Genomic DNA, 16,651 nt, shown 5'->3' with positions numbered 1-16,651 from the left:
CCCACGGGTGCTCATCCCCTCCGGATCTGCATCCCAAACCGGCCCTAAAGAGATGGGTTATCCCCTCCAGCATCTGCGTCCCAAACCCACCCAGCACCACCCGCGGGTGCTCATCCACTCTGGATCTGCATCCCAAACCGACCCTAAAGAGACGCTGGCGCATCCCTTCCAGCACCTGCATCCCAAACTGGGGTTCTGCTAGACCCAAACCACCCCCGGCAGCACCCACGGGTGCTCAAGCCCCCCGTATCCCGCCCCCCGGGGGTGTCCCCGGAGCGGATGCCGGTGGGACAGGGCCACCTGTGTCCCCCACAGCCCCCCGGCCATGGCACCCCGCGGGTCGCTGCTGCTGCTGGCGCTGCTGCTGCTGAGCTGCGCCCTGCCCCGCGGCCGCGGCCAGCACTGGTCCCACGGCTGGTACCCGGGGGGCAAGAGGGACCTGCGGACCGCCACGAACCTCCAGGTAGGGTGTCCCCCTCGCGTCACCCCGCTGCAGGTCATTCCCTTCCCTCCCGGGGGGATTCCTCGCCGCCCAAGGGCGATGCCCACCCCGGCTGTGTCCCCCGTCCCCAGGGTTTGTGCGTCCCCCTCTTCTCCCGGGATAAAAGCCCCCTTCTCCAGGGGTTGTAATCCCTCCGGATTATCCCCCTCCCACGAGTTACACTGCCCCAAATCATCCTCGCAATCCCCGTCCCGCGATTGTATCTCCCCGCAGAGTTCTTGGATTTATCCCCGCCTCAAATTTAACCCCATTCCGGTTTATAACCTATGACCCCGCCAGGTTATTCCCCCCCTCCCCGAATTATCCGGATTTATCACCCCCAAGGGCTATAACCCCCCCGGGTTATCCCCCTCCCTGAATTATCCGGATTTATCACCTCCACGGGCTATAACCCCCCCGGGTTATCCCCCTCCCTGAATTATCCGGATTTATCACCTCCACGGGCTATAACCCCCCCACAGGTTATCCCCCTCCCTGAATTATCCGGATTTATCACCTCCACGGGCTATAACCCCCCCGGGTTATCCCCCTCCCCGAATTATCCGGATTTATCACCCCCACGGGCTATAACCACCCCCCCCGCCCAGGTTATCCCCCCCTCCCTGAATTATCCCCCCCTCAGATAATCCCCTTCTCCCTTGCTTATCCTCCCCACCGATTTACCTTCCTCCCTGGAATTCCCCCCACTCGCGGGGTGATTCCCCCCTATCCCGGCTGTTTTTTCCCCCCACGGGTGTCCCCCCTTTTTTCCCCCCACCCCGCAGGTCCCGTCCCCTCTCGGGCGCTGCCGTCCCTTCCCGTGTCCCCTCCGGCGGGAGGAGCCGCTGTCGGTGAGCGGGAACGGGGCTGGGGGGTCCCGGGGGGGTCCCCAGGAGCGGGACTGAGCGATGCCCCCCGCCCCTCTCCCGCAGCGACCACCGACCCACGCGGGAGCGAGCCGGGGCCCCCCACCCGCGGGGAATAAAGGGGCCGGGGGGGATTTGTGCGCAGCCATGGTGCTGGGGAAGGGTCCTGCGTGGGGGTGAGATGGGGGGCGGGATGGTGGGAGGGGTGGCACGGGTCCCACGGGGATAACGGCGTCACCCGGGGACGCCATCCCGTGCGGGGAATTCGTGTCGCGGGGTGGGAGGAAATCTGTCCCTGGGGTGGGATTTGTGTCCCGAGGAGGGGCTCTGTCCCTTGGGGGGTGTCTGATAAGGGGCGGTTGTGTCCGCTGAGGGTCCCGTGTCCCGTGGGAACTGTGCTGTTCCTTGGGACAGTGCTCGGGAATTCGTGTCCCGTGGTTTGGGGCGCCGTGGGCGGCTGTTCCCTGGGCGGATCCCCTGTTCCTTCGGGCTTCGCGTCCCTGTCCGGCGGGGGTTCTGCGCCCCGTGTCCCGGTCCCTGGGGTGTGACACAAGGGGGTGTCTCTGCCCCACGGATGTCCGTGTCCCCTGCGGGTGTCCCTGTCCCGCGGGTGATTCTGCCCCGTGTAGGGTGTCCCTGTCCCATGGATGTCCCTGTCCCTGGCTGTCCCTGTCCCATGGATGTCCCTGTCCCATGCAGGATGTCCCTGTCCCATGCAGGATGTCCCTGTCCCATGGATGTCCCTGTCCCTGGCTGTCCCTGTCCCATGGATGTCCCTGTCCCATGCAGGGTGTCCCTGCCCCATGGCTGTCCCTGTCCCATGCAGGATGTCCCTGTCCCATGGATGTCCCTGTCCCATGCAGGGTGTCCCTGTCCCATGGATGTCCCTGTCCCCGCCTGTCCCTGTCCCGTGCAGGGTGTCCCTGTCCCATGGATGTCCCTGTCCCTGGCTGTCCCTGCCCCATGGATATCCGTGTCCCATGGATGTCCCTGTCCCGTGTAGGGTGTCCCGACCCCACAGATGTCCGTGCCCGCGTCCCAGTCCCCCTCCCCTCCCGGACTCCATTTCCCATCAGCCCCCGCTCCCCCCTCCCCTCCCGTGGCACCGCGCGCGCGGGCCAGCGTCGTGACGTCACTCTCCGCGCCGTGCCGTCACTGCGGCGCCGCCATGCTGCCGGCGCTGAGGCGCTGCCGCCCGGGGCCCGTCCCGCTCCCGGCCCTGGCGGCCGCGCTGAGGCCCGGCCCCGTCCCGGGGCTCTGTCCCGGCTGGTCCCCGCGGGCGGTGCCGGCGCGGGGCCGCAAGACCCGGCACGATCCCCCCGCCAAGTCCAAGGCGGCCCGGGTGAAGCTGCCGCCGCCCGTGGACCCCGAGGAGCTGCTGGTGGTGCTGGAGCGGTACCGGCAGCACCGGCTGGTGCTCAGCGCCCTCCGGTACCGGCACGGGCCGGGGATGGGGACGGGGTTGTGGGGCAGGTCGGGGTCTGGCTGTGGCGATGGAGATGGGGGCTTCTGTGGGAGAGAGGAGCGTTGTGGGGGCTGGAGCTGCGCGGCTGCTGTGGGGCAGGGGAAGGTCGGACATAGGTTGGTCTGGCACTGGTTATGGGGCTGGAGGCGGCTGTGGGTTTGGGTAAGGGACTGGCTGTGGGGCAGGGGAGGACTGAAGGGCTGGGTGCGGGGTTTCTGGGGCTGACTGGATGGGGCACAGGGGTAGGGGTGTAAGTGTAGGGCTGTGAGGCTGCTGTGGGGCAGAGGAAGGTTGGGGTTGGCTGCGGCTCTGGGTGTGGGTTTGGAGGCTGGGTGAGGTGCTGGAGGGCTGATGTGGAACGAGGGAGGGTTGGTGGCTGGGTGTGGGAATGGCTGTGGGGTGGGAGGCAGGGGACTGTCAGGCTTGTGGCCTTTTGGGGCTGCTGCGAGGGACAGGGGAGGGTTGGGTCTGGGGCACTTTGTAACAGGAGCAGGTAAATCCTGGGATACTGGGGGGTAGGAAAGGGTGCTGGGACTGCACTGCTGTGGGAAGGGGTGGTGGGTCTCTGAGCAATGCGTGGCAGAGGAGGGTGGGGGTGGTGGGACTGGGAGCGCTGTGGGGCAGGGTGGTGGGGCTGGCTCTGCTGTGGGGAGAGCTGGCTCTGCTCCCAGCCGCGGGCAGCAGCTCAGTGCCCTCCCCTCCTCCTGACAGGGCCGAGTTCAGGGCCGAGGTGCTGCAGAGGAAGCAGGAGGAGCGCCTGGCCGCCGCGGGCTCCGTGGAGGAGCAGGAGGAGCACCGGCGCCTGATGGCCTGGAACGACGAGGAGAACGCCCGGCAGCAGGCACGCAGGTCAGCACGGCCCCTGCGGGGCCAGGGAGACGCTGCCCTGCCCGCCTCTGGCTTCTGCTCAGGCAGAGCTGAGCTCAGCTAGAGGCTGGAGTAATAGTTAGTGATATTTACAGAGAAGCCTGGGCAGATGACACCGAGCTGGGTGTGAGCGTGGCTCTGCTGCAGGGCACGAGGGCTCTGCACAGGGACCAGGACAGGCTGGATCCCGGGGCTGAATCCAAGGATAGGAGGTTTAACAAGACCAAGGGCTGGGTCCTGCACTTTGGCCACAACAACCCCTGGAGCCCTGCAGGCTGGGGACAGAGTGGCGGGACAGGGCCAGGGAGAAAGGGACCTGGGGCACTGATGGACAGCAGGATGGACATGAGCCAGCAGAGTACCCAGGTGGCCAAGAGGGCCAATGGCTCCTGGCCTGGATCAGGAATGGTGTGGCCAGCAGGAGCAGGGAAGGGATTCTTCCCCTCTACTCAGCGCTTGTGAGGCCACACCTCAAGTGCTGTGTCCAGTTCTGGGCCCCCCTGTTTTGGAAGGACCTTGATACCCTGGAATGTGTCCAGGGAAAGTCCTAGTAGGGGCAGCTGGTGGGGCTCAGCCTGGGAAAAAGGAGGCTCAAGGAAGACCTTGTCACTCTCCACAGCTCCCTGACAGGAGGGTGCCGCCAGGATGGGTCAGGATCTGCTCCCTGGGAGCTGAGGACAAGAGAACGCAGCCTTTTCCACCCTAATTGATTCTGGGAAATCCTCACCTTTTTAAATAAATCTGCCGGTGCAGCTGTTGTGTTCCTGTGCCTTTTGCTGCTGAGGGCCAAGTCAGGGTGCTCTGAGCAGCCTCCTGCTCTCCTGGGGGTGGATGTGTCACCTCATCCATCAGATTTTCCTTTTCTCTGGCAGAGAGGAGAGAGTCAGGAGAGAAGAGGAGGAGCAGAAGAGGAGGAAGTTAGAGATTGCGGAGAAACAGGCCAGGAAAATGGAGGCTTTCCAGGAGGAGAAGGAGAAGGAGGTTCTGCAGCTGCAGGTAAGAGCAGCTGGTGCCTCCTGGGAGCCAGGCTGCCAGAATTCCCTGCCAGGGAGCCATGTGGAAGCCGTGGGCTCGTTTTCCACAGATTTTTCAGTTCCCAGCTGGGAACACAAACGTCGGCACCTTCCAGGGGTGTCGACAGCGCGTGGATGGGAGAGAGGTTGAGCCGGAGCTCTGGGAACAGGGTGGGATAACCCTGAGGGGGGACAATCCTTGTCCTTTGCTTCAGGAGGAAGCCAAAAACTTCATCACCCCCGAGAACCTGGAGGCGCGGATCGAGGAGTGCCTGGACAACCCACGGAACTACAACTTCGCCATCGACAAGGACGGGCGGATCGTCAAGCGCACGGTGCTGTCATAGCAGCCCTGGCTGGGGGCTCCCGGCCTGGCTTGTGTCCAGAGGGCCCCCAAAAAACACAGATCCTTCCGCTGAATGTATGAATCGACCGCACAAGTGGTGGAGAAAGGCCACGGGGTCTGGCTGTGCTGCTTCCAAAGGGTTGACGCCTGCGGGAAAGGGGGTGAGGGGAAACTTGGAGGCTCCAGCAGCCTGGCTCAGCCCTGCTGCTGTGCCGTGATCCCACCTCCCACGTGTTTGGATGGCTCCTGCCTTCACACACAGCATGTGGGGAGGAGCAGGAGCGGTCCCGAGGCAGAGCTTGGCTCTGAGCTCCTCGCTCCCAGCTCCTCTGGATGCTTCCAAAGGCAAATGAGGGCTGAATGAATTTGTAGGAAACACTGACCTTCCCCTTTTTTTTGTTGTTGGGGGAAGGAATTAATTGTAATCTTGATTTCACATGTTAAACCCTCCTTTGCACATCCCTTGGTGTGGCTGAATAAGAAAATGTGTCTGAATGATGCAGGATTTCTGGTGTCTCCTTATTCCTCCCTTCATCACCTGACACCGAAGGTGTAGATAGCGTTGCAATGACTTTGGGTGTTCTGGGTTGTTGGGGTCTTGCAGGCTTTCTCCTAGAACTTCTGGCTTTGGGCTGCCCAGCGTTGAGCCTGGAGTTTGCTGTGGTTCAGCTGAGGTTTACAGATCCCTCCCTCCCTCCCTCAGTTAACTGACCTGAAATCCTCACTTTTTCCCTCCACTTTTCCCTAAAAGCGTCTTCTCCCGAGCCTGCACCTCAACCAGGCGAGTGCACAAAACCCACAGACTTCTTTCTGGGTAGTTTTTCTGTCCAAGTTTTATTTCTAATTAAGCTCATCACTTCAGCTCCCTGAGGTGGGGCTGGGACAGTGATGGATGCAGATCCCGCGGATTCTCTGCCGGGTGGGCTACACGAACAGCATCTCCTGCTCACAGGATGAGTCAGTGCCACAGCCCTCTGAGGGGAGAGAGGGGAGAGGGTGGTGAGACCAGACAGCATTGAGCAGACCCCAGATATCCCTGAAACAGCTCCCAGAGATCCCCCAAAATGGGCCCAGGAGATCCCTGAAACAGCCCCCAGAGATCCCCGATCCAGGGACCTCCCCCCCAGCACTGGTTTTTAATGAGCTCGTGCTTCCCATTCTCTGTTGCTTCCCAGGATTTATAGCAGGATCTCTGGTAATTTCATTTAGGGAGGAGGGTGGGATTTGGAGAAAAACTACCGAGAGCAGGAGGGGACGTGGCTCCTGCGCTTGCTCAGCCCCCGAGCAGACCTTGGGTATCCTCCCCTCTCCCAGTGTTGTACAGAATCCTGAATTCCCTCCCGGCTGTGCGAGGGCTCGGGAATCCCGGGATCCCGTGCCGCCCTCACCGGTGCTGCAGCAGATGCCGGGAGCGGCGCAGCTCCCCCCGGAGCCGCAGGGTTTGCGTCCCGACTCGCAGGGCGTGGGCAGGAAGTTTTCCTCCTGGCAGCGCAGCGTCTCCGAGGTGCCGATGTAGCAGCCCAGCTCCTCCCCGCAGCAGATGTTGGGCCCGAAGCAGTGGCCCTTGTTCCGCGGCCCGCAGGGCAGGCACTGCTCGGGGAACACGGGGGAAGGAGGTTGGGAGAAGGGAAGAGAAGGCTTTGGAGCGCTCTGATCCCTCCAGGACTTACCTTCCTGATGTCCATGTCCAGCACAGCGCGTTTGCCCCCGATGGGGCAGTTCTGGATGTAGCAAGCGGAGGAGAGAGCCAGGAGCCCCAGGAGGCAGAGGGCCAGAGCCTTGCAGGACATAGCGGCGGGACAGGGGAAGGTTTTTGGCTGCTCATCCCAACCGCTGGCCCTGTATTTATAGTCCTGGCTCCTACTTAGGGATTCTGGCACCGGCGTCACCCGTGTTCCTTAAAAACCACAAGGCATTGCTTCCCACAGCAGAGGGCTCGGCTAATAGCCGGAGGTCGAGGACGTGAGGTCAAGGGCAAGGTGTTGGTTTTCTCCTCCGTGATGAGTCCGGCGGCGGTGAGAACGTGTGGAGGTTGTGGATGGAGCTGGATGAACGTGTGGAGGTTGTGGATGGAGTCAGGGATTTGGGGCCCCTCTCCCGCAGCCACCTGGGGCTGCTGAGCTGTGGTGTGTCCCGTTGGGAATCCCTCTGGCGTGGAGAGCGTAGGGGTGAAGGAAGGCAGCTGCAGGTGGGATTTGTCCACCCAGGAGCGAGTGCTTCCCTTGGCTTCAAATCCCTTTGGGTGGGAGGAAGCAATCCCATATCCTCGGGGATCATCCAGGGCATCTGGGGTGGGGAATGGCCTCGATGGCCCTGCCCACCCATCCCTGCCTGGCCTTTGGGGGATGCTCAGCACTGGGCTCATCCTGCTCAGGGACAGCAGTGACACCCAGCCCGTCCCCACTCACGTTCATCCAACAGCTCCAAAACCACCTGAGAACACCAAACCCCCTGGGAAAAGGCCTGAAATCCCAAATTTCCCCACTGTTTCTCCTTGGAGCTGCACACAGGGATTGAATGTGGTGTCCTGAGCCACATCAGCAGCAGACAAAGTCCCCCCTCCTCCCCGAGCAGCAGCGCCGAGGATGATGAGGCCATAGGCTGATGCAACCGCCCAGGGTCCTGCTCACTCCGGCCCCTCGCCTTCCTTATCCCAATTAGGAGCTTCCCAGCTTGAATAAATTTCCCTGCCGAGGACAAAACTTGACGTCCACTGAGATCATTCCCCTGCACCGGCTTAATTGGGAATTAGGCAGCCCAGAGCCGGACAGCCGTGACCTTTTCCTGTCCCTCCGGTTTGCTTCGAAATCCTCCACTTAGCGCAGCTGGCGCGAGGGCAGCCGGGTCCCTGTCACCCAGCCGGGGTCAGCCCCAGTCCCTGGGGACAAGGCAGGATCTGGTATCCTGGTAATTGTTGGAAATGGGGCTCAGCACCGGCTGTGTGCCGTCCCAGCAGCTCAGCTCCGGTTGCAGCACAGGGTGGAGGGAGGGAATTGTCACCCCAGAGTCCCTACAGCTGCTCCAGGGGTGCCCAGACCCCTGCAGGATGTGTCTCGGGTAGACAAAGTGGGGAAAACCCCCACAATTATCAACCCCTGGTGCTTTTTGGGGACTCGATTTTTACCTGGTTTTGAGGTGTTCATCAGCTGGGGCATTCCCAGCTCAGCCACATGCTTCCCGGTGCTGCAGGAACGTTGGGGGTCACATCCTGCATCTCGGAAAACTCCGAGTGCTAGAGCTGGGCTGAAAGCCCAGTTCCCTCATCCCACCTTGGAATCCCCCATCCACGCTGGTGTCACCCCTCTCCCGATGATTTTGGGGTGATTTGGGGTTGCTTCCCTCCCCAAGGCTGGGATAAGGTGCTGGCTGTGGGAAGCAGGTCCTGGATCAATCCTGCATTCCCTGCGGGGAGCTGCCGTGGGCAGGATGGATCCGCCGGTGTCAGGGAGCTCCACCTCCCCGGAGGTGCCACCTCCCTCAGGGACAGTATAAAGGACGAGCTGTCCCCTGTGCCGTGGCCAGTCCCAGCCCGCAGAGACCTCGGAGCAAAGGATCCCGCAGGGTAAGAGAGCCGGGAGAGGGTTGGGATAACCGCACCCCGAATTTTGGGGGGTGACTGCGGGATAACGGGCACCGATCCTCCCCGTTGGTGTCCAGAGGGGATGGGGAAAGATGAGACCAGCCCTGGAGGGGGTCTTTGGAGCTGGGATCCCAAATCTCTCTGCTCTTGAGGGATTCGGGGCGCTTTTCCATGCTTTTTATCATTTTCTAGTAGCTGCTGTGCTGATTCCTGAAGGCAGCGAGTCCCCGAACCCGCCCCAAAGAAGAGCTTGGGCACGAGGTAACGTGACAGTGGCACATCCCAGCTGTCCCCAGTCTCCTGGGTGGGACTCGATGGCCAGATCCCAAATCCCAGCCCTACCTGAGCTCCTTCCCCTGGCAGCTACAAGGACGGGGCCAACTCCTGCTCCCAACCTGGCCAAACCCCCGGCTCTCTGTGAGGATTTGGGGACAGAATATGCTCCAACCCCCCCATCCCGAGCCCCAGCCGGATCCCCTGGAGCCCCCATGAGCCACCCCCCGTGCGCAGGACGAGGCCACCACAGTGCACGAGGACTTTTATTGGGTCTCCTATGTACAGAACCGGGCTGGGGAGGGTCGCTCAGGGCAGGGGGGGCTCCCCAAGCCCTGGCTCAGAGCAGGGGGTGCTTGCCCTGCTGCTGCTGCCGGTTTGCCAAGTGCATGAGCTTGAGGAGCAGATCTCCGGCCGAGCCATCCAGCACCGTCAGGTTCTTCTCCTCCGCCTCCTCCTGAGCGCCGTCGCTGCCCTCGTCCAGGCAGCCGCTGTCCACGGCGCACGTCTCTGCCGCAGGGAGCAAAACGCGGCCATGGAACAGGGGTTTTGGGATCGTCAGGGGGTTGTTTTCGGCTGGGGAAGGGGTTGGTGGCACAGCTCGTGCTACAGTTTTGTCTCTCCCGTTAGCCAGGGAGTGGGGCTGGATTTCCCGGCGCATCAGGGAGGCTGTGCTGGCCAGGGAAAACTCATGGTGGGTCAGGAAGGGGCCCCGAGCCCAGTCCTTTAGAATCAGAATGGTTTGGGTCGGAAGGGACCTTAGAGACTACTCAGGGTCACCTTCCACTAGCCCAGGTTGCTCCAAGCCCCATCTTGGGCACTTCCAGGGATCCAGGGGCAGGCACAGCTTCTCTGGGCACCTTGTGCCAGGGCCTCACAGGGGAGAATTCCTTCCTCACACTCATCCTGAATCCAAGCGCCCCCACATTATCTCCGAACCCAACACCTCTTCCCCTCCAGGCCTCAGTTTCCACCCCCCCGCTAAGACTAAACCACGCCACCGGCCAAGCGTTACCTGCAGACTTCTCCCCTTCGCCATCCCAACTCTCCCCACCCACCCCCAACTCCCCGTCCCGCGGTGTCGGTGCCCCGGTTACCGGCGGTGCAGCAGATGCCGGGCGCGGCGCAGGAGCCCCCGGCTCCGCAGGGCTGCCCGCCCGCCTGGCACGGCGAGGGCAGCAGATCCTCCTGCGCGCAGCGCCGCGTCTCCGCCGTGCCCAGGTAACAGCCCAGCTCCGCGCCGCAGCAGATGCCGGGCCCGAAGCAGTTCCCTCTGTTGCCGGGGCCGCAGGGCATGCACTGCGGGAAGGAGCTGCCTCAGTGCCCAAACCTCCCCCCCAAAAAACCCCCTTTTTGCACCCCTTCATATTAGAAACCCCTGCGCGTCCAAAGCAGCGCCCCACCAACCCCTCTTCCAGCTCCTGGAGGTGCCACGCTGCCACCAACGCTGGTCACCGCCGCCAGCAGCGGGGACCTCGTGTCCCCGCTTTGGGGTGTCCCCACCGCCCCCACGACCTCCCTGTCCCCTCTCCTGGCCTGCAGGACACCCAAGCTCGAGCCTGCTCCCGAGGTGCCAGCAGCACTTCGGAGTGGTCTCTCCTCCGCCGCTGCCCCATCGCCTGCCCTTCGAGGTGTCCCCCAAAATTCCCACTGCTGCGGGGAGCGCATCACCCCGCGGTGATGCTGCCCCACGGCCAGCGGTACCCACAGGTGACGGGGAGCTGCTGCACCCCGCAGAGCCACCGTGTCCCTGCTGAAGCTCCGTGCCCCGTCCCCAAGCGCCCGTCCCGGCCCGTACCTGTCGCAGAGCGGTGTCGGCCAGCGCCCGCTTCCCGCCCCGGGGGCAGTTCTGGATGTAGCAGGCGGAGGAGAGGGCGAGGAGGCAGAGGAAGGAGAGGGGCAGCGAAGGCTCTGCCATGGTGCGAGGTGCCCGCGGCCGTGCCAGGGGAAGCTGCTCCAGCTGCGTCTGGCCCCGTGCTGAGAGAGCTGCTATTTATGCTGCCATCACCCCTTCCCAGGGGAGGAGGAGGAGGAAGAAGAGGGATGGGTTGGGTTTTTTTTGTTGTTTTCTTTTCTTTCCTTTCCTTTTTTTTTTTTTTTTTTTTTTTTTTTTTCTTTTCCTTTCCCCAAATCGCATCCAAACAAATCTGTAATTGAGATGATTCAGTGCGGCAGCGCTCAGGGCTGGTGAATCCCATCCTTGGCTGCTCCGAGGGGCACGGGCCGGCCCTGGGATGCGCTTGGGAAGGGCGGCCGGATGGGCTGGGGGGTGGATTCAGGGAGAGCGGCTCCTTCAGAAGGTGCCGGTGTGGGGAGAGTTGTGGGTTTGGAAGATGCTGTCTGGGGAGGGAGGTGGCTTTGGGGACAGATGTATTCAGGAGATGTGGCTTTGGGAAGGATGCAGAATGTGGGAAGGGTGCTGGTTTGGGATAGGTGTGGATTTTGGGAGGAGTACTGGTTTGGGGGCAATACTGGTTTGGGATGGACGTGGATTTTGGGAGAGGTGCTGGTGGCACAGCAATGCTGATCTGGGAAAAATGCTAATTTGTGTGGGGGTAAGGGTTTGGAAGGTGCCACTTTAGAGAGAGTTGTTTATTTAGAGGATTCTGATTAGGGATTGATGCTGGTTTGGAAGGATGCAGATTTTGGGAGAAGTGCTGGGAAGTGGTGTTTGTTTGGAGCACGCTGGTCCTGGAGGGATGCTGCTTTGGAGATGCTGGCTTGGGGAGGGATGCTGGTTTGGGGATGCTGATTTGGGGAGGGATGCTGGTTTGGGGATGCTGATTTGGGGAGGGATGCTGATTTGGGGATGCTGATTTGGGGAGGGATGTTGGTTTGGGGATGCTGATTTGGGGAGGGATGCTGATTTGGGGATGCTGATTTGGGGAGGGATGCTGGTTTGGGGAGGGATGCTGATTTGGAGGGGGATGCTGTTTTGGGGATGCTGATTTGGGGAGGGATGCTGGTTTGGGGATGCTGATTTGGGGAGGGATGCTGATTTGGGGAGGGATGCTGATTTGGGGATGCTGATTTGGGGAGGGATGCTGTTTTGGGGATGCTGATTTGGGGAGGGATGCTGGTTTGGGGATGCTGATTTGGGGAGGGATGCTGATTTGGGGAGGGATGCTGATTTGGGGATGCTGATTTGGGGAGGGATGCTGGTTTGGGGATGCTGATTTGGGGATGCTGATTTGGGGAGGGATGCTGTTTTGGAGATGCTGGCTTGGGGAGGGATGCTGGTTTGGGGATGCTGATTTGGGGAGGGATGCTGATTTGGGGAGGGATGCTGATTTGGGGATGCTGATTTGGGGAGGGATGCTGGTTTGGGGATGCTGATTTGGGGAGGGATGCTGATTTGGGGATGCTGATTTGGGGAGGGATGCTGTTTTGGGGATGCTGATTTGGGGAGGGATGCTGGTTTGGGGATGCTGATTTGGGGAGGGATGCTGGTTTGGGGATGCTGATTTGGGGAGGGATGCTGATTTGTGGGATGGTTTGACTGATCCTGCTCTGGGCAGGGATTACTGGAGGGCAGTTGGGCCTGGGAGAGAACCCCGGGTGCACAAAACAAACCCCAAAACCAGGGGCTGGGCTGTGGCATTGTGGTGCAGGGCAGGACCCTGTCCCCAGAGTGATCCCTCAGTGCCACCCACGGCTCTCCTGCCTCTTCCCCCTCTTCTCCAAGAAACCAGAAGTCAGGGAAACCAATGGGAGAAGGGGAGAGCAGAGGAAAAGGTGCCTTTGGGGTTGGCAGCAGCACACTCGAGGCACCCATGGGCTGTCAAAAACATCTGTACGGGAAAAACACCATCAGCAACCCCCTGCCCTGTCCAGCCATGAACATCCCTGTTCTTCCCAGATCCCTTTTCCAGCTGCACCGAGGGCAACCTCAGCGAAGTGAAATTAAAGAGCAGAGCGGAATCCGGTGCCTGTGGGTATCCACCCTCTCCTTCTGCCCCCCAGAAATGCTGGGACTGGCTCACAGTGATCAGGAGGGGTTTTTGGGGGGGGCTGGGAGGGGGCTGGACAATGTGAGAGTGCTGCCAGCTGTGGTTCCACTTCTGGAGTGGTTTGATCCTTTACTCGTCTTCACACGAGGTGGGGAATTGAGGCAGAGAACCTTAAAAATCAGCCTGGACATCACTTGGGGTGGCTGAACATGTTTTTCCCCCGCCCCTCATTAGTTTCCCTCATTTTCTCCCCCTCATTAACACCCTTTTCTGCTGGACAAACACCAAACCCAAGTTAGAGTGAGGGAAACGGGGGTACCCTGGGTGGGGAAGGGGATGCTCTGCTCGAGCGTCCCAAAGGAAAACGGCGATCCCACTGCAATCCCCCCTGGAAAACCTCTGTGTTTGTTTCAGAGCGCTTTGAAAAGCTCCACAGGAGGCAGGGAGGGATGCTGGAGGGGGCTGAACCCCAGAAGTGACGCTTTGCTCCCCCCCCAAGGGAAACTGAGGCACGCAGGGAAGCATTTTATGTGTCAGTGCTGGGGGGTCCCAGCCTGCTCCCAGCTCCCGCCGTGTGATTTCGGAGCATGGATCGGCCCGGGGGGTGACAGTGCCGGGCTCCGGAGCTTTTCCTGGGTAACACGAGGGCGATTTCCTCCCCTCAAGGGGGGGTGAGGGCGGCCACAGCCCCTGACTCAGCTCTCGCTGGGACCCAGGGAGCGGCGAGTTCCCAAATTTGCCCCGTGACGCCGAATCACCCACGTGGGGCAGCCGTGGGGGACTTAATGACCGACATCATCAGCGCCAGCCTCGTTCCGCCATCCAAAGCCATCCCTTCACAGCGGGAGCCCAAACCCACTTACGCTGCAGGGCCGAGGAGGATGCAAAAGCCCTCGGCTGGGAAAACTTTTCTTTAAAAGAACCCCAAATGTCAGCTCTAAATTGGGTGTTCCGCGCTCGTGCGCCGTCTCTTCATTACTGTATCGTAAAATTACATTAAGCCGGCAACGATCTGCATTCAAATGACTCTGTGTCTGGAATGATAACGCAGGAATATGAGATTAAAATGTAATTATGCTCTCTAAAGTCAAGGAAGGTTAATAAAATGTTTTTTTTTTTCCCGAGTTGCAGAGGCTCCGCAGCCGCAACGCGGAATCACTTACGGGAATCAAGGGGAGGATGAGGGGGGAAAGGGGAGGGGAAAATGGGTAGAAAACACAAAAAAAGGGGTTTTGAAGAGGGAAATATTGGGGTCACCTGGGGTGAGCCATGGGATAGGTGATCCCTCAGGGGCTGGGTTTCCCAGGGGTAGGCTGTGATGCTCCCTGGTACCCGGGGTTCTGCTGGGCTCCCGTCCCACATCCTGCTCCCAGCCGAGGCTTTGGGGCCACTCAGAGCTCTACCCCAAATCCTCCAACACCAGCCCCAGGGTTCCTTCTCTGTGTCTCCAGCACGGGATTTGCTCTGCCACATCCCTGCTCTTCCCCAGGGGATGTCCCTTCCCTAGCTCTGATCTCCTAACAACACGCGCAGGGTATGGCTGGTGCCAGGGAATTCATCTGGGCATTCCTGGCTGCCAGCTCCCCTGGGGAATGAGGGAAATCCCAAAGGCCTGACCTGGGCTGGGAATGGAGCAGCACCCTCAAATCTGCCCCCTCGCTCAGCCAAAATACGGCCCCAGCTCTTGTAGCACCAGCAAAGGAGCTGGGGCGGCCAGAGGGGCTCAGCCACGGAGATCACGGAGTCTCTGAGGTTGGAAAAGCTCTCCAAGGTCACCGAGTCCAACCGTTCCCCCAGCACAGCCAAGGCCACCACTGCCCCGTGTCCCCGAGTGCCACATCCACATTTTAAATCCCTCCAGGGATGGGGACTCCAGCACTGCTCTGGGAGCTGTGCCAGTGCCTGAGCATCCTTTCCATGAAGAAACCTCCCCTAATACCCAGCTTGAACCTCCCCCTTCCTCCATTGCCAGCGGGAGCTCTGTTAGCTCTGGAGCCCCCAGCGAGGTTTGTGAGCCCTTTAGGAGGCAGGAGAAGGGATGGAGGTGATGGAGCTTGGCTGCAGCACACAGAGCTCCTGGTTTAACCAAAGTTTAACCAGGATGAATGAGAGCCACAGCACTCGATCAGGATCAGGCAGAGGACGTTGGAAAACAGGAAGAATTCCGCTGGTTTGTGCATTTCCTGCCTTTGCCGTGGCTGGAGGGGGATGCAGCAGGGGAGGAGAAACTTCTGGAAGATGTCACACGGAGAGGGTCAGGCTGGCAAGGGAGAGCTCCCTGCTCCCGCCTGGGAGCTCTGATGTTCCTCAAATGGATCTGTCACTGTCACCGCGGCCCCGTGGCTGATGGGGGTTAATGGCCGGGGGGTGGTGGGGAGGGGGATCCTGCACCTCCTCCCCTCACAGCACGGACAGAGATGCTCCTCTGCTACCCTGACAGCTGGAAAACAGCTTTGATGCCTCTTTAAAGGCAGCACAGCCAACGTCAAGATCGGCTGGGGCACTGCTTTGATCATTTCCACGGCCAAATCCACCCTGCTGGGGTGTGGACATCACGCCGGGAAAGTCACTGACCAGCGAGGGATGGATTTGTCCAAAAAATGCTTGAAGGACAGCATTAGAGGAAATTGCTCAGGCTGCAATCAATCCCAGCTCCCAGGGAGAAGAGAGGTTTGGTGCTGGTGGCATCCCAGTGGGAGCTGTGGGTCCAGGCAGAGGCAGCCAGGGAAATTCCTGGCCCCGTGTCACCTCGGGGTGCAGAGAGGGTCCCTGCTGCCCACAGGGGTGTCAGTGCCCCGGGATCAGGGGGTCTCACACCCAGCTGGGACAGGTGGTCCTTCCCTGAGCTCCAAGATGCGGGGGCAGAGGGAAACTCATCCCTGGATCTGCTGCAAGAGGGGACACAGCGGGTGAAATGTGCTACCACAGGTCCCAGAGGGTTGAGGAGGAGAAATTGGGGGATGAAAGCTCTGAGAACCTGCTACGAGCCGGGGATGAGCCCTGCTCCGAGCAGGGAGGGGAACCTGATGTCCCAACACCACCCCTTCCTTCCAACCCCGCCTCCCTGGGGCTCCTGCCCCTCCCTGCAGAGCGAAGGGAGCCCGGAGATAATTTGGGAGATGGCTCCCACCTGGACACCACGAGGAACTTTTGGGCACTGGAGAAGTTTGTCAGAACCGGCGGCTTTGGAAGCATCCAAGCTTTGCCAGCTCCGGAGAAGGTGATGGCTCTGGGGATCCAGAGGCTGCCATCCATCCTCCCCCTTCCCTGGGGGAGGTGTGAGAGCTGAATCACCCCGGGATGGCTCACTGCAAACACCGCACCGCCGCTGCAGCCGGGCGGATTAACTGCCTCCGAACCGCGGGGCTTTTAGGAATTTTTGCGCCTGTTTTCCAAGCGTTTATCATTTAAAGACGTGCGATTTTCTGTTTTTGCTCGGGCTGTGAACTCCCGCTGACGCAGACGGGGAGCAGGATCAGGGTGGGGCCGGCACAAAGCCAGGTTCCAGGGGATGAGCAGCTCCCTCCCGAGCCAGGAGCACGACGACGTTGCTCAGGTGCCTTTTGAGAGCAAAGAAAAGCGTGACCAAGGTGAGCTGAGTGAGCTGGAAGCTCCTCGTGGCCCAGAACAGCAATTACGGGGCACCAGCAGGGGCTTGTAGAGGTGACAAACCCTTTGATGTCACCTTAGCCCGGCACATCCAGGACACAGCCGAGTCATTTTTTGTCTGGCTTTTTCTCTGAAGCCCCCAGGGCTGTGAGGCACGAAGCTGCTGCCACAGCCCCTCTGAACCCCTGGGCTGCAGCTCCT

The 16,651-nt window shown here is 60.8% G+C and overlaps 4 protein-coding genes across 4 annotated transcripts; 2 read left to right on the top strand and 2 right to left on the bottom strand.

Moving 5' to 3' along the window:
* Positions 1–325: 325 nt before the first annotated feature.
* On the top strand, positions 326–1,441 carry LOC120752921 (progonadoliberin-2). The gene is made up of 2 exons (XM_040064709.2): positions 326–463; positions 1,267–1,441. The coding sequence occupies exons 1-2, from the start codon at positions 326–328 to the stop codon at positions 1,384–1,386; spliced, it is 258 nt and encodes an 85-aa protein (XP_039920643.1). The 3' UTR covers positions 1,387–1,441.
* Positions 1,442–2,515: 1,074 nt separating this feature from the next.
* On the top strand, positions 2,516–5,536 carry MRPS26 (mitochondrial ribosomal protein S26). The gene is made up of 4 exons (XM_040064708.2): positions 2,516–2,778; positions 3,524–3,661; positions 4,552–4,675; positions 4,908–5,536. The coding sequence occupies exons 1-4, from the start codon at positions 2,516–2,518 to the stop codon at positions 5,037–5,039; spliced, it is 657 nt and encodes a 218-aa protein (XP_039920642.1). The 3' UTR covers positions 5,040–5,536.
* Positions 5,537–5,845: 309 nt separating this feature from the next.
* LOC120753163 (neurophysin 1-like) lies at positions 5,846–6,868 on the bottom strand. The gene is made up of 3 exons (XM_040065162.2): positions 6,709–6,868; positions 6,427–6,628; positions 5,846–6,012 (listed from the first exon to the last, which is right to left on the bottom strand). Exons 1-3 carry the CDS (start codon positions 6,826–6,828, stop codon positions 5,963–5,965), a joined length of 372 nt encoding a protein of 123 aa, XP_039921096.1. The 5' UTR covers positions 6,829–6,868; the 3' UTR covers positions 5,846–5,962.
* A 2,271-nt stretch (positions 6,869–9,139) lies between these two features.
* LOC120753108 (vasotocin-neurophysin VT-like) lies at positions 9,140–10,854 on the bottom strand. The gene is made up of 3 exons (XM_040065050.1): positions 10,690–10,854; positions 9,989–10,190; positions 9,140–9,401 (listed from the first exon to the last, which is right to left on the bottom strand). The coding sequence occupies exons 1-3, from the start codon at positions 10,807–10,809 to the stop codon at positions 9,232–9,234; spliced, it is 492 nt and encodes a 163-aa protein (XP_039920984.1). The 5' UTR covers positions 10,810–10,854; the 3' UTR covers positions 9,140–9,231.
* Between the last annotated feature and the right edge of the window lie 5,797 nt (positions 10,855–16,651).

The sequence above is a fragment of the Hirundo rustica genome, chromosome 5 (genome assembly GCF_015227805.2).
Source record: "Hirundo rustica isolate bHirRus1 chromosome 5, bHirRus1.pri.v3, whole genome shotgun sequence".
Lineage (NCBI taxonomy): Eukaryota > Metazoa > Chordata > Aves > Passeriformes > Hirundinidae > Hirundo > Hirundo rustica.
The sequence above is the reverse complement of the archived record's forward strand: the minus strand, read 5'-3'. Positions and strand labels throughout refer to the sequence as shown.